The 25026-nt window shown below is 39.9% G+C and overlaps 1 protein-coding gene across 4 annotated transcripts in view; it reads right to left on the reverse strand.

Annotated features, from left to right (window-relative positions):
* FBXL13 (F-box and leucine rich repeat protein 13) overlaps positions 1-25026 on the reverse strand; it is a 271872-nt gene that overhangs the window by 68540 nt on the left and 178306 nt on the right. For all 4 annotated transcript variants that reach the window (XM_003268180.2, XM_030826693.1, XM_003268179.3 and 1 more), the window contains 3 exons: positions 3679-3777; positions 3032-3149; positions 2769-2931 (listed from right to left, as the gene is read on the reverse strand). In XM_003268180.2, coding sequence (XP_003268228.1) covers positions 2769-2931; positions 3032-3149; positions 3679-3777 — 380 coding nt within the window. The remainder of the gene's footprint in view (positions 1-2768; positions 2932-3031; positions 3150-3678; positions 3778-25026) is intronic.

Here is a 25026-nt window from a genome sequence, read left to right on the forward strand (position 1 = left end):
GTTTTATCATGTTTGGTTGTCTCCTCATATTTCGGATTCCATTTTTTATTTCTTCGAACATTTCATACATGTTTACTTAACAATCCATGTCTGACAATTCCTGTATCTGAATTATCTGAAGGTCAAATGTATTTTGCTGTTTCTGTGACTCTTTCTCATGGTGATTTGTATCTTTGTGCATTTTGACAATCTTTGACTTTGAGCACCTATTTGGTCTTAATCTCTAGCCTGAGAAGCTTTGTGCTAACTTCTTCCAGGAGCTCAGGAATTACCTACCTGAGACCACTCTGTCCCCATTAAAGTGGTACAAACCCTGCAGAAGTCTCAGGTTCTGCCTCCCTACTTTGAGTCTTGCTCAGAGCTGATTCTCTCAAAGACAATTGTTGTCATAAAATTTGTGCTCAGAGCTGCTCAACCTTTTATGTTTGCTGGCTATTCACTATTCATCTCAACGAATTTGTTCATTGAGACAGTAGAAAAGAATCAGGGGATTCAGGGTTACTGGATATTTCTCTTACTCTTTGTGAGCTCAGCAATATGTTGAAAATATATTTAATCAAGGATCTGAATATTTTTGGCAGAGCCCTTTGAAGTGTCCTGTCACCTCTACTTCTGGAGGCAGAAAACTTCCATTTAAGATTAATTAGGCAAGGCGCAGTAGCTCACGCCTGTAATCCCAGCACTTTGGGAGGCCGAGGCAGGTGGGTCACCCGAGGTCAGGAGTTCAAGACCAGCCTGGCCAACATGGTGAAACGCCATCTCTACAAAAATACAAAAATTAGCCAGGGATGATGGTGGGCGCCTGTCTACTTGGGAGGCTGAGGCAGGAGAATCACTTGAACTCAACAGGCAGAGGTTGCAGTGAGCCAAGATCGCACCACTGCACTCCAGCCTGGGTGACAGAGTGAGACTCCATCTCAAAAAAAAAAAAAAGATTAATTAACCCACAGAAGCCTACATGAAATACAAGAATGAAATTCAGTTTTATTTCACATATTCATACATACAGAATTAGTTGATACACACTTGTGTATGTAGCGTGTGTGTGTGTGTGTGTGTGTGTCTCACTGTTATTACTATGTAACAAATTGATCCAAACTTTGTGGCTTAAATGGCAAACATTTATTATCTCCCAGTTTCTGGACCTCAGGGATTTGGAAGTGAACTAGAGTGGTTCTAGCTCAGGGTCTCTCACGAGTGTGTAGTCAAGATGCCAGCTGGAGCTTCAGTCATCTGAAGGTTTGACTGGGGCTGTAGGGTCTGCTTCTAGGCTCACTCACATGGCTGTTGGCAGGAGGCTTTAATTCTTCACTGGCCCTTGGCTGGAGCCCTCATTTCCTAATCCAGGTTTTTCCCATTCCAAACCCTTATATCTCCTCCAGCTCCCAATGACCCATGCTGCCTCCCCATTTGAATAACAGGCAACATAGGTTGAGATTCTGTGTAGTGGGCCAGTGTAGTGGCTCATGCCTATAATCCCAGCATTTTGGGAGGCCAAGGTGGAAGGATCACTTGAAGCCAGGAGTTTGAGACCTGCCTAGGCAATATAGTGAGACCCTATCTCTAGAAAAATTTAAAAATTAGCTGGATATGATGGAGTGTGCCTTGTAGTTCTAGCTACTTGGGAGGCTGAAGCAGGAGGATTGCTTGAGCCCAGGAGTTCAAGGTTACAGTAACTGTGCAACTGTACTTCAGCCTGGGCAACAGAGCAAGACCTTGACTCTAAAAAATATAAATGAATAAATAAAAGATTCTGTGTAGCTTAGATTATTATGCTGACTTGTGCTTTTCCAAAGCCAACTTCAATGTGGATCAAGTACTATTTTGTGGATCAAATGCTATTTTGTTATTATCTGGCCCTATAAGATTATAAGAATTCTACCTAGGTAAGAGTCTGAACTACCCACTGGGGAATGGGTTTCAGCAAGAAACCTCTTGATCCTTGGCCGGGTGCAGAGGCTCACACCTGTATTCCCAGCACTTTGGGAGGCTGAGGCAGGTGGATCACTTGAGGTCAGGAATTCGAGAATAGCCTGGCCAAAATGGTAAAACCCTCTCTCTACTAAAAATACAAAAATTAGTCAGGTGGGGTGGCACACACCTGTAATCACAGCTACTCAGGAGGCTGAGGCTGGAGAATCACTTGAGCATGGGAGGCGGAGGTTGAAGTGAGCTGAGATCGTGCCACTGCCCTCCAGCCTGGGCAACAGAGCGAGACTCTGTCTCAAACACAAAACAAAACAAAATAAAACAAAACAAAACACAGAATTTGCTCCTAAGCATACCAGGAGAGTAGTCCAATAGTGGCCCAGCTAAAGAAAGGATTTCAGTAAGAACCCACCCTCTGTCCATTTGTCAGAAATTCTACACAGAGGAAAAATCTAACCAGTACCTAAGAGGAAAACCTTCAATGAGACTGGTTCTTCATAAGTAAGTCAGAAAGTCCATGTGGGAAAAGCTCATGTTAACTGAACTAGCAATGGAAACCCTCAATAGGAAAGGTAGCCTGTAAGTATTCCTGTGAGTTTCCTTAATTTTACAAGGGTCCATAATTCCTCATATCCTGAGCTCCCCCTACACGCCATATAATCAACCTGGGTTGGGAGCCCCTTTTTCTTATAACCACAGAACTCTGCACTGACCTCTACTTTAACACGTGGACTCTTGACTTTCATGTTTACCCCAAGAACCATAAGTTCCTTAGGAGAGAGCCTGGCACATACTAGATAATCAATGTTTCTTGAATATATTACTGAATGACTCATTACCTTACACAATTTGCCAAATTCAACACAGTCAGTTGCTTCAAAGGTGAAAGGGATCTGAGGCTGCTGTCTGTTATTCCCTTGCAGTCAGCCATATAAATGTGACTGAGATTTGGATAATTCTTGTCTATAAATTTGAAGGATGCATCAGTAACCCTTCTATTTCCTGTTTTTAAAAAACAGAAGAAAAGACAAGTATTGTATTTAGAATGCCACAAGAGTAAAAGTAAACGATAATGCTGAACCACATTTTTAATATAACAGACCTTCGAATCGGATCTTTCTGAGTTTACAAGTAGAAAGAGCTTTGAAAGTACAATCGGAGATATGCGGTGCACCAGTGAAAACCAGCGATGTAATACGAGAGCATTTTTCAACTAAAGCCTTCAGAAGAAAAAAATGATTAAATTAATCAAGTGTACAGAACAGGTTTAGCAAGGTAATGAAGTCATTTTTTCCTTCAATATATTAGAGACAGACATGTTAACTATTAATTTTCCTAATTTCAAAGAAAACTGGATTTTTCAATACATTTTAATACACCTACATTTGACTAATGTGGAGGAATCAGAATTAAATCATGTACTAAGAGTATCGGAAAATATGAGAAATGGACTACTGAAAAAAATTACTACATTTGGCAGCTTAGCATGGAGAACTAAACTCAAAGTTTGTGCTTAGGCTATAACATCACTAAAAAAAATCCTAACTGTGAAACAAGGTTTCTTAGGATATTTAAGGATTCAAATGTTTTCAAGGGTATGTGCATGTGTGGAAACTTTTAAATGATTTTATTACTATTTTAAAAATAACTAAAATGAAAAGTCCATTCATATTTTTCAGTAATTCAAGCCATTAGAACATATATTTATCTTATGGGACAGAAAAGAAAAGTTACTTCCCAACTACCTACTTTTACACAGTTGTCCGTCAGAGTTGGCATGTCATTAATGGTAAGATGCATAATTCCAGTGCAGCTGTTTGCAATGTACCTGAAGCCTTGGACTGAAATCTGAATTGTACAGAGTAGAAAATAATGGGAGAATGCATTAGCATGATAAAAACCCAAGGGAGTAATAACCAAAGATACATCATAATTTTGTTACTATGTTTTAAAATTAACCATAAAATATGGCAGACACAAGAGGGAAAGAAAGAATCTAGTCTTGATTTCTTTTATTATTTAATTTTTTATCGAGGTAAAATTTATATAACATAAAATAAGCCACGTAAGCCAGATGGAGCAGTGCATGCCTGTAGTCTCAGCAACTTGGGAGGCTGAGATAGGAGGATCACCTCAGCCAGGAGTTCAAGGCCAGCCTGGGCAACACAGCAAGACCCTGTCTCTTTAAAAAAATTTTTTTTAATTAAAAAAAATTAACCACTTACATAAGTTATTTAGTCATTCATAATGTTGTGCAACCAGCACCTATATGTAGTTCCAAAACATTTTCATCACCCAAAAGGAAATCCTGTACCCATTAAGCAATTGCTGCCTATACTCCTTTCCTCCTGGCCTCTGGCATCATTAATCGGTGTCCTGTCTCTATAAATTTACCTATTCTGAATATTTCATATAAATGGAATTATACAATATGTGGCCTTTTGTTCCTGGCTTCTTTCACTTAGTGTAATGTTTCTGAGGTTCATGCACATTGTAGCATGCATGAACACCTCAATCCTTTTTATGACTGAATAATATCCTATTCAATGGAAAAACTACGTTTTAAAAATCCATTAATCTGTTAATGGGTATTTGGATTGTTTCCATCTTTTGGATATTTTGAATATCTACATGCATGTACATCTATTTGTTTGAATAGCAGGTTTCAATTCTTTTGGGTATATATTTAGGAGGAGAATTGCTGGGTCATATGGTAATTCTATGCTTAATTTTTAAGGAACCACCAAAATGTTTTCTACAGGGGCTGCACCATTTTACCTACCCACCAGAAATCTATAAGTGTTCCAATTTCTCCACATCACCAACACTTATTTCCCATTAAAACAAATTTCCTTGTGGGCTTCAAGTGGTGCCCCATTGTGATTTTCATTTGCATCCCCTTAATGAATAATGATATGAGTATCTTTTCATGTACTTGCTAGCCACTGGTATATCTTCTCTGGGAAAATGTCTATTCAAGTTATTTGCCTTTTTTTTTTCAGTTGGGTTGTTTGTCTTTTTGTTGTTGAATTGTAAGAATTCTTCATATATTCTGGATACGAAGTCCTTATTAGATGTACGATTTGAAATTATCTTCCATTTTGTAGGTTGTCTTCTCATTTTTAAAATCATGTGCTTCGATGCATAAACACTTTTAAGTTTGGTGAAGTTCAGTTTACCTATTTTTTCTTTTGTTGTTCATGCTTTTGGTGTCATATTTAAGAATGTATTGCCAAATCCAAGGTCATGAAGATTTACCTCCTATTTTTTCTTCAAAAGGGTTTATTATTTTGGCTCTTATATTTAGGTTATTGACCATTTTGTGTTAATTTTTATACATAGTGTGAGGTAGGGGTCCAACTTCACTTTTTTTTCATGTGGATATACAGTTGCCCCAGCACCAATTGTTGAAGAAAGTATTCTTTTCCCCATTGAATGGTCTCAGCACCCTTTTCAAAAATCAATTGGCCATAAATGTATAGATTTATTTCTGGACTGTCAATTCTACTCCATTGTTCTATAAGTCTATCCTTATGCCAGTGCCATACTGTTTTGATTACTGTAGCTTTGTAGTACCGACTTCTTTCTTTTCAACTATCATTATCCACATTAATGGAAAGAGCAGTGGCAGAGAGTGTCCGAAATAATGACTGATTCAAAGATCAAAATACTTGCCTATAATGAATTACCTTAAGATAATTTGTTATTTAGACTGCATTTCCTGTAACAAATGGACACAGATAGGAAATGAGATTGTGTTCAGATTCAGTAAAGGGAAATTGAGATGCTGCCCAGAAGCAGACAGAAGGGGAACTCCCCTGAAGGGTCATCTCCAGAAGAGTATGACAGGGAGAATGAGGAGCAGCAGCTACAATGGACCTCTAGGGAGACCTTTGGAGACTTCATGTGCACCGCTTTTTACTAAAGGTGACTTCCAACGTTCTGTCATCAGAGCCTCCACCTATTCAGAAAGGACTAGCCAAAAGTTAGCGAACTGAGGGTCATAGCCCCAGGACAACCAGAGCTCAACTCAAATGTCACTTCCTTAGGAAGTGTCCCTAACCCTTGGATTAGACCAGTTTCTTGTTATATACTTACATCACCATGTAATTATCATAACTACAATTATATTCATTTTATGATTGATTAGTTATTAAATGAATCCCCTGTATACAGCTCCCAGCATGGTGCCTATAACAACTGATGAGATAACTGAGTAATACTATTACATGAATAAATGGAGGAATGTATGAATGGCTTCTGAGAACTATGTCTATTCAGTAGGTTCCCCTTCTCAGCAGACACTAATAATATGAACATCCAGACAAAAGCCAAGGGAATTTTTATAGCTATTGAAATAAAAAGAAAAGAAAAAAATGCTAAGGGAAGCCCTTGAAACCAGGGGCTGAGCATGCAGGCCTGATTTGCTACAGAAGCCAGGCCTTTGGGTTGGATTATATTTGGACAATTTTTCTACATTCCTAGTATTTTTCTATTGTGCTACAGAAGCCAGGCCTTTGGGTGGGATTATACTTGGACAATTTTTCTAAAGAGACTTTGGGAAATATGTTTCTAAAGCCTGAAAAAATTTATGGCAATTTGTATGATGGAGTGCAATACAGTTACAAGTTAATGTTTTAGGAGAATAACTGAGCTCATGATATTATTTAAAAGAAAAAGTTGATTATATAAGGCCTTGCTATACAAAATGTGGTCCATAGACCAGCAGCATAGGCATTACCTGGGAGCTTGTTCAAAGTACAGAATCTTAGCCCACCACCACTGACTTAGAGGCTGCACTTGAACAAGACAGGTGATTTACTCACAGACGTGACAGTTTGAAAAGTGCTAATCGGGAGGAAATGAAGAACAAAAAGAAAGTATATCAGTCAGCATTCTCCAGAGAAACAGAACCAATAGGATATACTTACATCCAAGTATACATACATACACACACACACACACACACACAAACATCCAAGTGTGTGCATGTGTGTGTGTATGGAGAGAGAAAGAGACAGAGTGAGAAATGTATTTTAAGGAATTGGCCATGTGATTGTGGGGGCTGGCAAATCCGAAATTGGTATTCCAGGCTGCTAGGCTAGAAACTCAGAATTTCTACATTGCAAGTCTTGCAGGCAGAACTGTCTCCTCTTCAGGAAACCTCAGTCTTGGGGACCTGTCTTTATCCTTAACATCTTCAACTGAATGAAGTTCACCCCCATTATAGAGGGGAGTCCACTTTACTCAAAGTCTACTGATTTAAATGTTTATCACATCTTAAAAATAAAAACAAAACAAACCTTTGCAACAACATTTACACTGGTGTTTGACCAAACAACTGGGCACTATAGCCTAACCAAGGTGACATAAAATTAACCATCATGGAAGGAAATACACCAAATGCTAATAGTGATTATCTCTGAAGAGTGGATAGTTTTCAAATTTTCTACAGTGACCATGTATAGTCAGAAAAAAGAGAAACAGAAAAAGGCATCTTTGGGGAAAAGATAGCATAAGGAAGCCCTTGGACAGTTTTTGAATCATCTCCTACCATAGACTTCTCCTTTCAGGGAAACACTAACTAATAAATGGCCCATGACTCTTTATAACTCTTCCTGCAATCTGTGTGTGCCTTATTTTCCTTCAAAGAGATGCTCAGGTACTCTTTTTTTGAATTTCCTACTGTGTTGGACAACTATGAGGGGATGAATGAATTAAATTTAGGAGTAAGATAAAGTCTGGGAAAGAGCACAGAGTTTGGCAACAGACAAGAGTGAAAAGGATTCCAGGCTGGGTGCAGTGGCTCACGCCTATAATCCCAGCACTTTGGGAGGCCAAGGTGGGCGGATCACGAGGTCAGGAGATTGAGACCATCATGGCTAACACGGTGAAACCCCATCTCAACTAAAAATACAAAAAAATGAGCCAGGCATGGTGGCACGCACCTGTAGTCCCAGCTACTCAGGAGGCTGAGGCAGGAGAATCGCCGGGAGGCGGAACTTGCAGTGAGCTGAGATCGCACCACTGCACTTTAGCCTGGACAACAGAGCAAGATTCTGTCTCAAAATAAAAGAAAAGGACTCCAGGTGGAAGGTAAGCATAAGTGGAGGCAAAGCAGTGGGAGTGCTGGTCTTGGCTGAAGTGGCAGGATCACTCTTGGGATGAATAAGAAAAGCTGAGTAGGTAAGGAAGGAGGGAAAGCTAGTAGAAGACCGGTAAGGCAAGAATGAGGGTGTTTTTTTTGTTTGTTTTTGTTTTTTTGTACTGCCATGAATTCTTGAGTAAACTTTTTATAAGTATCCCAGAGCAAAGTCCAGGGGAGATGAATGAGCTTTTCAAAACATGAACAGAGGAGGAGAGAAGATTGCTGGGTTTGGAGTTAGCTGAGCTGGTTTTGAGTCTGGCTCTACCTCTTTCTTGCTTATAACAAAAAGCAACTCAACCTCTAGACTCTTAGTTTCCTCATCTGGAAAATGAGCATAATAATACCCATTTTAGGAAATTCTTGAGAAAACAAAATGAGGCAATGTATATAAAAGTGATTAGCTAGCATAATGTCTAGCATGTAATATTGGTATCACTTTCCCTGTTATTGTTCTTCTGGGCATATTTTGTTCCCATGGGAGAGAATCAAGAAGCAGGGATAGGAGGTCTTGAGAACTCATTGTAGTGCAGCCCTCTTACTGCAAACAAAGAAATGGGATTCAGAGAAGTTGTGTGATTGGAGAACAGGTTCTTTATCTATTCCTTACAACGTGGCCCCAGTGCTGAACATAGTGTCTGACACAGAGTGGGTGCTCCAGAAATGTTGAATGAATTAATGAATGGATTATCTTGAGTCACATAGCAGTGGCAAAGCCAGGGCTAGAGGCCACCTCTTCCTATTATGATACACAACCCCAGGTTTGAGGACTGTTTTTTGTTTGTTTTTAATTTTTATATTATTATACTTTAAGTTCTAGGGTACATGTACACAACGTGCAGGTTTGTTACGTAGGTATACATGTGCCATGTTGGTTTGCTGCACCCATCAACTCGTCATTTACATTAGGTATTTCTCCTAATACTATCCCTCCCCCAGTCCCCCACCCTCTGACAGGCCCTAGTGTGTGATGTTCCCTGCCTTGTGTCCAAGTGTTCTCATTGTTCAATTCCCACCTGTGAGTGAGAACATGCAGTGTTTGGTTTTCTGTCTTTGTGATAGTTTGCTGAGAATGATGATTTCCAGCTTCATTCATGTCCCTGCAAAGGACAAGGGCTCAGCCTTTGTTGTTTTTTATGACAATTCTAAATTCCCCCCCTTATTCCAGATCTTAGTTCATAACCCTAACACTAGTATCTCTAATAATGGTTTCCATAAAACATACAATCTTTTCTCTCTCACTGTCTTTGTAACACATTCATGACAAGATTTCCTGAACAAGAGGGAAAATGATAGCAAAAAGTAGCCATAGCTGGGTGATTCCTTACAACACAGCCCAAAACTTGGTGCTATCAACCAATAAGATTAGCATCCAGAAAGTGGGGGGTGGGGGGTAGGGCTCTGAGAAGGACTCTAGCTTTGTCCTGGCATGAAGTACTTAGTTTCCTACACAGTTTATATTAGAATATCCAAAAAGATATTTGGCTAATATTTATGACTCACATATTCCTCCCAGAATCTTTTAGGCCAAGCAACCATTAGTTGTCCTTTCTCTTCCTAAAATAATGGAGATATAAGTCTGAAATTAAAAATTCCTCTCTAAAGGAAAAAGCAAAATATTTTACCAAGTTAAAATTCCAGGTCTCATCACAGCTGATATCTGTGCATTTTCTGTGTAGGATTTTTACACCTGAGATCTGATTCTTGTTTGGTTGTAAAGTGATTTTGGTTTCCATTTTGACACCAACTGGAGCCCTGCCACCCTGTCCTTTGCTGGTTAAGCCCCCACTGATTGGGAAGTTAAGGAACTTGGCCTGACCAGTGGTGTTCCAACCACAAGTCCCAGCAGACAGCTACTGCCGCTGATGGGGGCAGAGGAGCTTTGGTGATCACAGGAAAATTCTCTCCAGATGCCTCTGGATGGGTCTTAACCCATCATCATGAGAAGACAGACCTGTCTGTAAAGGAAATGAGTTGTCAGTGAGCCACATACTTACTAAAGGCCAAAGTGCAAAGCACAAAGGACTAGCTCAGATCCCTCTGCCACTCTAAGGTACTAAAAAGAAGGAAGAGACTTAGTGACAGGGATGATAACATCACATGAAGCTTCCACTTCCCACTCCTCCTTTACAACACTGCCTGTGAGTCAGCTAGCTCAGCAGCACAGAAAAGACATATATGCAGAGCCAGACCCTCTAAGGCAGCCAGAAATATCCATCTGAGATAGACATGGCCTATGCTGTGTTACTGTACCACCTCCAGCTGTTTCTCACATTCTCACAGCACTGCATCCAATGACTAATAGGTAGTGTGAAGACTTTAGTCATATCCATATATTCTTCATGTCCTCTTAGTGAACTCAAAGGAGCCTGACTTAGCAAGTAGAATGAACTGTTGGAGAGAAAAACAAAGCTTTCCTTCAAAACTATTATGGAACATTGTTTTATTGCATTCAAATGCACCACAAGCATCTTTAATAGCAACACTTCCTAGGGACTGTGCTACGAGGGTTTGACAGACTCTCAAATACCATGTCCTCTATAGGGACAGGAAGAGAGGTCTGGTAATTGTCTTTCTTGAGGTCCTGCCAACCCCTCTTTGGAAGATCCTGTATTGTCTGTCTATATATTGTTCACAGCCATCCCCATCTCTACGGTCTGAAATCCTATCCATTCACTATGCACTTCTTCCTGGTAGCCCTCCCTGATCACCTCAGGTAGACATGTTTCTAACTCTTACATCTGAGCACCATAGCCTGTGGTCTACACTCTCTCTGCATTTTATATCCTCTGCCTTATATGACAGTTACCTGCACACATGTCTAGTATCCCTGCCAAGAAGCATGGACAGCATCTTAGCCATAACTGTATCCTTTACAGTACAGCACAGTGCCTGGTGCAGAGTGTTTGTTAATAGACCAAGTAGTTGTTGAATGAATTGTTTTTAGAATATAAATTAGAATTAGTAGTTTCAAAGGGATGGCAGTCAATATGGTCAGTTGTTAAACCTTGCCATATGTATATAAAAACACTGGACAAACAAACATTAAAAAAAATTAATTTTCCAGTGTGAGTGAGGAACCAGGACACAAGCTGAGTGAAGCCTACAGATGCCAGGAAGGCTTGCATGCTTGCCAACTCTATGTGCATTTACTGCACAATGACTCAGAGCTGGGATCTGTCAGAAGCGGGCTGATCCATCCTAAACTTCACCATTCTTGTCTAGAATATACTAATTGGTTCTTTTCCTCAACCAGTGGCCAAATTGCTCATAGTTTCCCTTGTATTACTGAGAGAATCACAACCATAATACTTTTTTCTTACAACACAATGATCAACAGAGCTACTTGGTTTGTCTAGATTTATTGAACTAGATGGTGGCTTTACAGCTACAGTTCTAACCACATGTTTCACCCAGGTCCAAGACCAAAATAGAGTTTTGTGAACAGTTCATGAAATTCTGTGTCACTTCACAAGATAGGGAGAAGAGAAGAAGAAACCAAAATAAGTATGTTTCCAGAAAGAATAAAATTTTTTTCAAACCTTTTTTTCAGGAATAGGAAACATGATCTTAGTCCCCTGAGACTTATCACTTTGTCATCTGATTCTTCGAGATCTAAAAATTGTTGCCAGATGTTTCATTTTAACCACTTAATATAATAAACATCCTTATACATTTTGCCTACAAAGAGATTATATTAAGCTGTGGATGTTAAACAATAGGTGTTTGTTACTTTCTTTAATTTTTAATTTTCACTATGAACATAACTCTGTTATGTTCCATTGAATAATTTTAACAACCACTTAAATTTATATAAGTCCTATTTACAAGATATGTAAAAATGTTTTCATAAATTCTACAATTTTTTTCAACACAGGTTGAAGTGTGGTTCAGAAAAGACACAAAGCATTTCTCTAACAGGGAAAGTGAGGCACAATAACTGACCCAGAAAAGCAGGAATTGCACTGTGATTTTTTTGACTCGTGACTACTTTTCCACTAGAATTCCTCCTTATTAAATGATACTTAAAACCACATAATATTTTTTCAAATACAAAATGCAACAATTTTTTTAACCGTATGTAGTATAGCACTTTATAGTTTCACAAATAATATTCTTATATTAAAAACCAAGTAGTACATACTCAAAATGTATCACTTCCTCATTATTTTACCACATTAGCATTATCTATGTTCTTAGGATATTAATGTCTATCGTTTCTCTAGAATATTACATAATAATGTGCTACTGCATATCTCTTCCCAACTTCCTGTTCAGTGACCTCCTGTTGGTAGCTTAAAATAGGCCATGGTGAAAGTATTCACACCATAGAATTCAGCCAACACTAAAAAGTCAGGCTTTTCCTGCCCTTTATTATTGCATAGAATAAAGGAAAATGGAATCAGCCAAATATAAGTGCATTACAATTTTGAATTTAACTGTTTCTAATTCATTTTGATACATAATCTGTTCATTCACAACTGGTTTAGCTGGTCACAAAACTCTTGTTGTTCCAATTAATGTTTATTGACAGGCTTCCAAATCTATACCTTCACTCCCAGCTCTCTTCCAAGGACCAGACTTCTACTTCCAATTTGTTCTTGTCATTTATACCCAGATGTATCACAGGAACCTGAAATTTGGCCTTTCCAAGATAAGATTCATTATTCTTTTTTTCCCAGTCTTGCTCCTTTTTTGATTATCTTGTCTAGTTACCATATAGAAACACAAAATCCTAAAGCTGAAAAAGACCTCAGAGGTTATTTAGTCCAGCCTAGCCATTCTACAGGTGAAGGAATTGAGGCAAAAAAACCAAGTAACTCCAAGGTTACATAACTGGTTAGTAGCATAACAAGAAATAGATCCCAGGTCTCCTAACTTCAAGAAAGGAGAGGCCGGGCACGGTGGTTCGTGCCTGTAATCCCAGCACTTTGGGAGGCCGAGGTGGGCAGATCACAAGGTCAGGAGACTGAGACCATCCTGGCTAACACAGTGAAACTCTGTCTCTACTAAAAATACAAAAAAATTAGCTGGGCGTGGTGGCGGGCACCTGTAGTCCCAGACGCTGGGGAGGCTGAGGCAGGAGAATGGCATGAACCCAGGAGGCGGAGCTTGCAGTGAGCAGAGATCACACCACTGCACTCCAGCGTGGGGGGCAGAGCAAGATTCAGTCTCAAAAAAAAAAAAAAAAAAGAAAGGAGAAGGATGAGGAGGAATGGGGAAGGGGGAGAAGAAGGGGAGGGGAAAGGGGAAGGGAGAGAAGAGAGGCAGAGAGGAAGAAAGAAAAAGAAAGAGAGGAAGGAAGGAAGGGAGGGAGGGAGGGGAAAGAGAGAGAGAGAGAGAGAGAGAAAGAAAGAAAGAAAGAAAGAAAGAAAGAAAGAAAGAAAGAAAGAAAGAAAAGAAAAGAAAGAGAAAGAAAGAAAGAGAAAGAGGAAAGAAAAGAAAAAGGAAAGAAAAGAAAAGAAAAGAAAAGAAAAGAAAAGAAAGAGACAAATTCCTCTCCCAACTCTTGCTTTGCTTATGCAATCTCCATTCAATTTGGCTAGTACATTCATCCCTGGACATGCCTGTGTGGCCTTCTCCAACCTCCAACACAAATCCCAGGGGTGAACAAGTAAGACCTTCCATGATCTCTGCTTCTCTGAAAGGAGAAGGTTGGAATTTATGTAACCTAGAGAGAACTGAAATGACCTTGGAATCTTCCAGTTTGCAGTTTGTACAGCCTACCTTTAAGTTTCGTGGGCTCTAGAGAGATTTAACAGTACAAGAACTGATAAGCCATTATTATTGCATTGAGTATTACAATCATTCAAACATTCCTAGAATACTGTCCCTTTTCATTTTTTTGTTGATTTGTGTATAGTGATTAAAATATAATTGGTGAAAAAACAGAGCGCACATGGTGACTCATGCCTGTAATCCTGGCACTTTGGGAGGCTGAGGTGGGAGGATCGCTTGAGTCCAGGAGTTTGAGACCGGCCTGGACAACATATTGAGACCCGTCTCTAGAAAAAAAATCTGAAAAGAATTAACCAGGCTTGGTAGCATGCGCCTGTAATGCCAACTACTTGGGAGGCTTGAGGCAGGAGGATCCCTTGAGCCCAGGAGTTTGAGGCTACAGTGAGCTATGATCACACCACTGTACTACAGCCTGGGTCACAGAGAAAGACTTTGTCTCTTAAAAAAAAAAAAGAGAGAGAGAGAGAAAATACTTTCACTTTATATTTCATAGCTTCCTAGGCACTTTTCTTCCTATAAATTTAAAGAAATATCAGACTTGACCTTACCAAGAAAAGAGATCATCAAGCCTTGCTCTAGCAAGTTACCAACTTCCCCACTATGTAACAGGCATCCTGAGCTTCCACCTGAAGCACCTGGGGAGGCATGCCCTGAAATTGACCACAGTCTCATTCATTCGTCAAGCTTATCAAAGTCCTACTATGAGCCAGGGATTGTATTATTTGCTAAGGATACAGATACACAATTATATAAGGCACCGTCCCTGTTTTCAAAGAGCTCACCTTGGGAAGGAGAGCAGACAAGCAAGCAGATAATTGAATATGTAGAGAATGCTTAGTGAAAGGTACAATGATAAAAGTATACACAAGAGGGATACTAACCCAGCTTGGAATAGGGCAAGGAACGGCTTAGCGAGGCCCTTCTAGAGAAGGCTGTAATTGAACAGAACCTTGAAGGATAAGTGCAAGTTAATGTGGTGAATGGAGGAAAGGGACAGTAGCAGGATGTCCAGGCAGAGGGCAAAATGTGAGCCTAGTGAAACAACTGAGGCTGGAAATGAACAGGGGAGGCACCGAAGCAGAAACCCCTATGACAAGCTCCCCTACTGTCTGGTTTCACTATGCTAAATGTAAGCGTATAAATCTGAAACATGGTCCAAACTCCTCACTTTTCATCCAGCTTCTTCTCCAACTCCACATTCAGAGTTGTTGGTTTCTAGGCATTTGGGCTTGAGCCTGAGCTTGACTGGGCCTCAGCCTTGCTTCCTAGCATGTCTGGTTGTTCCATGCCTGGCTTCCTGCAGTGGGCCATAACCCACCGTTGCACACAGTTGAAGATACATGCATCTGTAGGGAAAGTGGCTACCCCATGATAATGTCAATGGGACAATTGTTGGAGTTACACATAAACAGAGCAGAGGATAAAGGGAAAGTAAAACCAGGAATCATCACCCTCCCAATTGGCACTTTCCCACGTACAAGTAGGATAGCTTTGTTCTCCCCATTAAAACTCTTTCTCCTACTCATATTTTCCATTCTGAGACTCCAAGAGAAACACGGACATATTTTAGAGAGCTCTGAAATGAACTGGGAACTAATGTGAATCTCCTTGGAGCATTTTAGCTAGTACATTTTATCCATTCATTCATGGGAATATTTAAGGAAAGACTTAGAGGAAGTTAACCATGCAGATATCTGTAGAAAGATTCCAGACAGGGGGAACAGCCAGTGTGAAACCCTGCAGCATGAGCCTGCTTATGTTTTTGAAGAATAGAAAAGAAGCCAGTGTGGCTGGAGCAGAGTTGGCAAGAAGGAGAACAGGAAATACTGTCAAAGGGGCAACTGGAAGATGAGGCAGATTTCTCAGGGCCTTGTAGGTCCTTCCAAGGCTTTTATTAAATGAATAAGAAGGCTTGCCAGGTACTTAAGCAGAGGAAGGACATTGACTTGGGTTTTTAAAGGATGCCTCTAGATACTATGTTGAAAGTAGACTGGCAGGAGGCAGGGGTGAAAGCAGAAAGGCCAATTAGGAGGCTATTGCAATAACCAGGCAAGAGATCATGGTGACTTGGGCTGGGGTGGTAGCTGTGGAGATGGTGGTTGGATCCTGATTAGATTCTGCAGGAATAGTCAACTGTACTTCCTAACAGAGTGGATGTGGAGTGAGAGAAAAGAGTCAAGGGTAATGTCTTAGTTTGCTAGATAGGCTGTAATAAAGTACCACAAACTGGATGGCTTCAACAACAGAAAGGTATTCTCTGGTTCTGGAGGCACAAAGTCTGAGATCAAGGTGTTGGCAAAGTTGGTTCCCTCTGAGGGCTGTGAGGAAGGATTTGTCCCAGGCCTCTCTCCTTGGCCTACAGTTGGCCATTTCAGGTTCACATAGCATTCTCCCTGTATGCTTGTATCTGTGTCCAAATTTCCTTCTTGCAAAAGAACAGCCATCATATTGGATGACCTCATCTGAATTGATTACATCTGCAATTACCCTATTTCCAAATAAGGTCATGTTCTGAGGTACTATTGGGTGTTAGGACTTCAACATATAAATGTTGTTCATTCCATCAATGAACAATGGATTCCATCAATCCATAATAGATGGTGCCAAGATTTTTGGCCTAAGCATCTATAAAGATGGAGCTGCCATTAACTAAGATGGGGAGGGCTATAGGTGGAGCAAGGAGCAGGAATTTTTTTTTTTTTTTTAAGATACAAGAGTCTAAATTTTGAGAGAAATGTCTGGGTTGGAGATATATAAATCACATACATGAGATACATAAACTTTTAAATACATATATATGTATATATGTGTATCTATATGAGCAAATATGGTGTATGTGTGTATATATATGATTTTATATATATATGAGTGCTCATTATTGTAGGTGATATAAAGCCATGAGACAAGATGAGATCATCAAGGGAGCAGGTATAGCCGGAGAAGGGAAATGGATCAAGGACTGAACCCTGGGGCCCTCTGTGCTTAAGGGATTGAGAGATGAGGAGGTAACTTAAAGAGGCACTTTAACAAATACTATTAAAAGTAGGAAAAGAGAAAGATCTATAGCACAATATAATTTATGAGAACACAAGAATACATAGAGATCTAAGGAAACATATAAAACAAATTAGAGGGGTTACTTGTGTAGGGGGAGGGGAATACAAATGGGAAATATGAACAAAAGGAAATAAAATTAAACAAGAGAGGGGCCTTGCACAGACTGATTATGGAAGTTTGCCATGAACTGAGGAGTATAATTAAATCTGCTCTTGGTATCTGAGTTCCAAAATAAACAAAATAAATCCAATGTGAAATAAAATAGAAATCCCTGGTTATGTTTTTTTCCCTTGAGTTCTTTTTCTTTTCTGCACAATAATGCAGAGGAAACACAGTATTTTTAAACTTCTTAACTTCTTTTACTGAGAATAGTCACCACACAAATTCCTTATTGAGTTCTGACACTTTGATCAAAGAATATTTGAAAAAAGGAGAATTGAGTGAAACCTAGTTATTGTGGAAGTGAATATAAGATGACTTTAATACTTATTGCTTGTTTCTGAGAAGGAATGAATACTTATCAGCATAAAAACCCACTCCAAGTTTGAATGCTGTTCTCCCACTCCTTTTGTAATATACCTATAGCATTGCTATAAAAATTAATTACATGCGTAAAAATAGGGAGTAAGTATGGGCAGCCACAGCATCAGCTTTCCTGCAGAAACCACAGCTCTAAGTTTTCTAAATCATAAAAGTGTCATTAGGATTGGCACAACCAATTTGGAAAACTAACAATATCAACTAAAGCCAAACAAACATACCTGACAACCCAGGTACTCGACTCCTATATATACACACACACACACATATATGTGTATATATACACCCATGTATATATTGTGTGTATACATATATATCCATGTATATATAAATACACAAACATATATATCCAACAAAAATGTCTGCTGTGTTCACCAAAAGCAACCCACATCAATGTTCATAGCACTTTGTATACTTTTCTTTTCTTCTCTCTTTTTGAGATAGGATCTCACTCTGTCACCCAGGCTGCAGTGCAGTGGCACGATCATGGCTCACTGCAGCCTCAGACTACAGGCATGTGCCACCATGCCCAGCTAACGTTTTTTATTATTTGTAGAGACAGGGTCTCCCTATGTTGCTCAGGCTGGTCTTGGACTCCTGAGTCTCAATCCTCCCACCTCAGTCTCCCAAAGTGTGGGGATTACAAGCATGAGCCACCATGGCTGGCCACTTTTCTGTATTATATTTTGGCCAAACTTACCCCAAAAAAGTCATTAGGGAATTTTCTTTGTTCATTAGGTCCCAACTGTCAGTGCCAGCAAAGTGGGAAGTAGATTTCATCTGGCATCTTGGATGTTAAGGATTGCTCTGTGGTCAATCACAAGCATGTTGAAAGCAACAAATTCAGACACATCATCAAATATGAGCATGTGAATAATGGTGAGAAACCTTCACAACTTTCTCTCTTGCACTTCAGTTATTTTCTCGAGTAAGGCTCTCCCTAAAGCACATCTGGAAGTATTCTTTTATTTTTATTTATTTAATTAAATTAAATTAATTAATTATTTATTTTGAGACAGAGTCTCACTCTGTCGCCCAGGCTGAAGTGCAGTGGCACAATCTCGGCTCACTGCAACCTCCGTCTTCCGGGTTCAAGCGATTCTCCTGCCTCAGCCTCCTGGGTAGCTGGGATTACAGGCTTGCACCACCATACTTGGCTAATTTTTGTAATTTTAGTAGAGATAGGGTTTCACCATTTTGGCCAGGTTTGTCTCGAACTCCTGACCTCAAGTGATCTGTCCACTGGCCTCCCAAAGTGCTGGAATTATAGGCATGAGCCACCATGCCCAGTCTGGAAGTATTCTTTTAAACCCCAAATGAAAGCTAAATAGAAATTACAGACTCACCAGAATTGTACCAGTTTCTTTCAATTGCAATGATGGAGACCCAACATAAGCTAGCTTAGCTAGAATGCGAATGAATGCTGTCTTCAATTGCAAGTCCAGTTAAACAACATATCGTCTCTCTTCAAACATATCATCTCTCCCTCTTGGTAGGCTTCTTTGTGAAGATTTCATTCTCTCTCCCACAGCAAACAAATTTCCTCTGTGCTGCTGGAGAAGAGAACCACGAAGTGGCCTAGACCTATACGCTCCAGGCCCTGCAACCTCAGGGAGCACAGAATCTGTATTTCCCAATGTTAAGTATCCGGAAGATTCTGAATGGTTTTGTTAAGGTTACATGCCCTTCCTAGACAAATCTTAACCCCTGGAGATGGAATTTATGATTGACCAGGCCTGGATCAAATGACTAGTAGCCATGGGAAAATACTAATACCAGTACATGTAAGTACATTTGCAAGTTATAATATTCATTAGAAAATCAGTCATGTTAATTAAAGAACCTACAGTGTGTATCTAATCCCCAAAGAGGCTGGGCATGGTGGCTTATGCCTGTAATCCCAGCACTTTGGGAGGCCGAGGTGGGCAACCTGAGGTTGGGAGATCGAGACCACCTGGCCAATAAAAAACAAAAATTAGCTGGGCGTGGTGGCACATGCCTGTAATCCCAGCTACTCAGGAAGCTGAGGCAGGAGAATCGCCTGGGCCCAGGAGGTGGAGGCTGCAGTGAGCCGAGATCACACCACTGCACTCTAGCCTGGGTGACAGGGTGAGACTCCATCTCAAAAAAATAAAATAAAATAATAAAATGATCCCAAAATAATGCAGACTACTTCTAAAACATATGTAATTGATTTTCACTTTTTATTGCAGCTCTCCATCATCATTTATTTTTTCTAAGAAATACAGTTAAACTTCTTTCATAATATCATATAAATACATTTTTCCTGTTTTTGGACAACAGCAGTGGGCACTAAAGTTTAGTCCATGACATATTTTGTTTACATTAATCCAGAGCTCCTAAAGGACAGGGAGGCTGTTTTACTCATCACAGTGCCCAGTATGCATCAGGCACTCAACAAACGCCAGCAAAAAGCATTTAGGTGTAAGCTCCTATTCTCAAGGCTTTTTGTTTTATTGAGACCTTTTTTCTTGGTCACATATATTAACATATAACTTCCTAATACAACCTTCCAAATTTATAAAAAGAAAATAGGGAGCCAAGATGGCCGAATAGGAACAGCTCCGGTCTCCAGCTCCCAGCCCGAGCTACACAGAAGACTGGTGATTTCTGCATTTCTGCTTGAGCTTTGAAGAGAGTAGTGGTTCTCCCAGCACGCAGCTGGAGATCTGAGAACGGACAGACTGCCTCCTAAAGTGGGTCCCTCACCCCTGAGCAGCCTAACTGGGAGGCACCCCCCCAGTAGGGACAGACTGACACCTCACTCGGCCAGGTACTCCTCTGAGACAAAACTTCCAGAGGAACTATCACACAGCTGAATTTGTGGTCTCACGAAAATCCGCTGTTCTGCAGCCACCGCTGCTGACACCCAGCCAAACAGGGTCTGGAGTGGACCTCTAGTAAACTCCAACAGACCTGCAGCTGAGGGTCCTGTCTGGTAGAAGGAAAACTAACGAACAGAAAGGACATCCACACCAAAAACCCATCTGTACATCACCATCATCAAAGACCAAAAGTAGATAAAACCGCAAAGATGGGGAAAAAACAGAGCAGAAAAACTGGAAACTCTAAAAAGCAGAGCACCTCTCCTCCTCCAAAGGAATGCAGTTCCTCACCAGCAACGGAACAAAGCTGGATGGAGGATGACTTTGACGAGTTGAGAGAAGAAGGCGTCAGACGATCAAACTACTCTGAGCTACGGGAGGAAATTCAAAACAATAGCAAAGAAGTTAAAAACTTTGAAAAAAAATTAGAAGAATGGATAACTAGAATAACCAATGGAGAGAAGGGCTTAAAGGAGATGAGGAGCTGAAAGCCAAGTTTGAGAACTACGTGAAGATTGCAGAAGCCTCAGTAGCAGATGCGATCAACTGGAAGAAAGGGTATCGCTGATGGAAGATGAAATGAATGAAATGAAGCGAAAGGGAGTCTAGAGAAAAAAGAATAAAAAGAAATGAACAAAGCCTCCAAGAAATTTGGGACTACGTGAAACGACCAAACCTACGTCTGATTGGTGTACCTGAAAATGACGGGGAAAATGGAACCAAGTTGGAAAACACTCTGCAAGATATTATCCAGGAGAACTTCCCCAATCTAGCAAGGCAGGCCAACATTCAGATTCAGGAAATACAGAGAACACCACAAAGATACTCCTCGAGAAGAGCAACTCCAAGACACATAATTGTCAGATTCACCAAAGTTGAAATGAAGGAAAAAATGTTAAGGGCAGCCAGAGAGAAAGGTCGGGTTACCCACAAAGGGAAGCCCATCAGAATAACAGCTGATCTCTCGGCAGAAACTCTACAAGCCAGAAGAGAGTGGGGGCCGATATTCAACATTCTTAAAGAAAAGAATTTTCAACCCAGAATTTCCTATCCAGCCAAACTAAGCTTCATAAGTGAAGGAGAAATAAAATACTTTACAGACAAGCAAATGCTGAGTGATTTTGTCACCACCAGGCCTGCCCTAAAAGAGCTCCTGAAGGAAGCACTAAACATGGAAAGGAACAACCGGTACCAGCCACTGCAAAAACATGCCAAATTGTAAAGACCATCGAGGCTAGGAGGAAACTGCATCAACTAATGAGCAAAATAACCAACTAACATCTTAATGACAGGATCAGATTCGCACATAACAATATTAACGTTAAATGTAAATGGGCTAAATGCTCCAATTAAAAGACACAGACTGGCAAACTGGATAAGGAGTCAGGACCCATCAGTGTGCTGTATTCAGGAAACCCATCTCACGTGCAGAGACACACATAGACTCAAAATAAAGGGATGGAGGAAGATCTATCAAGCAAATGGAAAACAAAAAAAGGCAGGGGTTGCAATCCTAGTCTCGGATAAAATAGACTTTAAACCAAAAAAGATCAAAAGAGACAAAGAAGGCCATTACATAATGGTAAAGGGATCAATTCAACAAGAAGAGCTCACTATCCTAAATATATATGCACCCAACACAGGAGCACCCAGATTCATAAAGCAAGTCCTGAGTGACCTACAAAGGGACTTAAACTTCCAAACAATAATAATGGGAGATTTTAACACCCCACTGTCAACATTAGACAGATCATCGAGACAGAAAGTTAACAAGGATATCCAGGAATTGAACTCAGCTCTAAACAAAGTGGACCTAATAGACATCTACAGAACTCTCCACCCCAAATCAACAGAATATACATTTTTTTCAGCACCACACCACACCTATTCCAAAATTGACCACATAGTTGGAAGTAAAGCTCTCCTCAGCAAATGTAAAAGAACAGAAATTATAACAAGCTGTCTCTCAGACCACAGTGCAATCAAACTAGAACTCAGGATTAAAAAACTCACTCAAAACCGCTCAACTACATGGAAACTGAACAACCTGCTCCTGAATGACTATTGGGTACATAATGAAACGAAGGCAGAAATAAAGATGTTCTTTGAAACCAACGAGAATAAAGACACAACATACCAGAATCTCTGAGACACATTCAAAGCAGTGTGTAGAGGGAAATTTATAGCACTAAATGCCCACAAGAGAAAGCAGGAAAGATCCAAAATTGACACCGTAACATCACAATTAAAAGAACTAGAAAAGCAAGAGCAAACACATTCAAAAGCTAGCAGAAGCTAGAAATAACTAAATCAGAGCAGAACTGAAGGAAATAGAGACACAAAAAACCCTTCAAAAAATTAATGAATCCAGGAGCTGTTTTTTGAGAAGATCAACAAAATTGATAGACCGCTAGCAAGACTAATAAAGAAGAAAAGAGAGAAGAATCAAATAGATGCAATAAAAAATGAAAAAGGGGATATCACCACCGATCCCACAGAAATACAATCTACCATCAGAGAATACTACAAACACCTCTATGCAAATAAACTAGAAAATCTAGAAGAGATGGATAAATTCCTCGACAAATACACCCTCCCAAGACTAAATCAGGAAGAAGTTGAATCTCTGAATAGACCAATAACAGGTTCTGAAATTGTGGCAATAATCAATAGCTTACCAACCAAAAAGAGTCCAGGATCTGATGGATTCACAGCCAAATTCTACCAGAGGTACAAGGAGGAACTGGTACCATTCCTTCTGAAACTATTCCAATCCATAGAAAAAGAGGGAATCCTCCCTAACACATTTTATGAAGCCAGCATCGTCCTGATACCAAAGCCAGGCAGAGACACAACCAAAAAAGAGAATTTTAGACCAATATCCTTGATGAACATTGATGCAAAAATCCTCAATAAAATACTGGCAAACCGAATCCAGCAGCACATCAAAAAGCTTATACACCATGATCAAGTGGGCTTCATCCCTGGGATGCAAGGCTGGTTCAACATACGCAAATCAATAAATGTAATCCAGCATATAAACAGAACCAAAGACAAAAACCACATGATTACCTCAATAGATGCAGAAAAGACCTTTGATAAAATTCAACAACCCTTCATGCTAAAAACTCTCAATAAATTAGGTATTGATGGGACGTATCTCAAAATAATAAGAGCTATCTATGACAAACACACAGCCAATATCATACTGAATGGGCAAAAACTGGAAGCATTCCCTTGAAAACTGGCACAAGACAGGGATGCCCTCTCTCACCGCTCCTATTCAACATAGTGCTGGAAGTTCTGGCCAGAGCAATCAGGCAGGAGAAGGAAATAAAGGGTATTCAATTAGGAAAAGAGGAAGTCAAACTGTCCCTGTTTGCAGATGACATGATTGTATATCTAGAAAATCCCATTGTCTCAGCCCAAAATCTCCTTAAGCTGATTGGCAACTTCAGCAAAGTCTCAGGATACAAAATCAATGTACAAAAATCACAAGCATTCTTGTACACCAATCACAGACAAACAGAGAGCCAAATCATGAGTGAACTCCCATTCACAATTGCTTCAAACAGAATAAAATACCTAGGAATCCAACTTACAAGGGATGTGAAGGACCTCTTCAAGGAGAACTACAAACCACTGCTCAATGAAATAAAAGAGGATACAAACAAATGGAAGAACATTCCATGCTCATGGGTTGGAAGAATCAATATCGTGAAAATGGCCATACTGCCCAAAGTAATTTATAGATTCAATGCCATCCCCATCAAGCTACCAATGACTTTCTTCACAGAATTGGAAAAAACTACTTTAAACTTCATATGGAACCAAAAAAGAGCCCGCATCGCCAAGCCAATCCTAAGCCAAAAGAACAAAGCTGGAGGCATCACGCTACCTGACTTCAAACTATACTACAAGGCTACAGTAACCAAAACAGCATGGTACTGGTACCACAACAGAGATATAGATCAATGCAACAGAACAGAGCCCTCAGAAATGATGCCGCATATCTACAACTATCTGATCTTTGACAAACCTGACAAAAACAAGAAATGGGGAAAGGATTCCCTATTTAATAAATGGTGCTGGGAAAACTGGCTAGCCATATGTAGAAAGCTGAAACTGGATCCCTTCCTTACACCTTATACAAAAATTAATTCAAGATGGATTAAAGACTTAAATGTTAGACCTAAAACCATTAAAATCCTACAAGAAAACCTAGGACATAGGCGGGGGCAAGGACTTCATGTCTAAAACACCAAAAGCAATGGCAACAAAAGCCAAAATTGACAAATGGGATCTAATTAAACTAAAGAGCTTCTGCACAGCAAAAGAAACTACCATCAGAGTGAACAGGCAACCTACAGAATGGGAGAAAATTTTTGCAACCTACTTATCTGACAAAGGGCTAATATCCAGAATCTACAATGAATTCAAACAAATTTACAAGAAAAAAAACAAACAATCCCATCAAAAAGTGGGCAAAGGACGTGAACAGACACTTCTCAAAAGAAGACATTTATGCAGCCAAAAAACACATGAAGAAATGCTCATCATCACTGGCCATCAGAGAAATGCAAATCAAAACCACAGTGAGATACCATCTCACACCAGTTAGAATGGCCATCATTAAAAAAACAGGAAACAACAGGTGCTGGAGAGGATGTGGAGAAATAGGAACACTTTTACACTGTTGGTGGGACTGTAAACTAGTTCAACCATTGTGGAAGTCAGTGTGGCGATTCCTCAGGGATCTAGAACTGGAAA

The sequence above is a fragment of the Nomascus leucogenys genome, chromosome 13, assembly GCF_006542625.1.
Source record: "Nomascus leucogenys isolate Asia chromosome 13, Asia_NLE_v1, whole genome shotgun sequence".
Lineage (NCBI taxonomy): Eukaryota > Metazoa > Chordata > Mammalia > Primates > Hylobatidae > Nomascus > Nomascus leucogenys.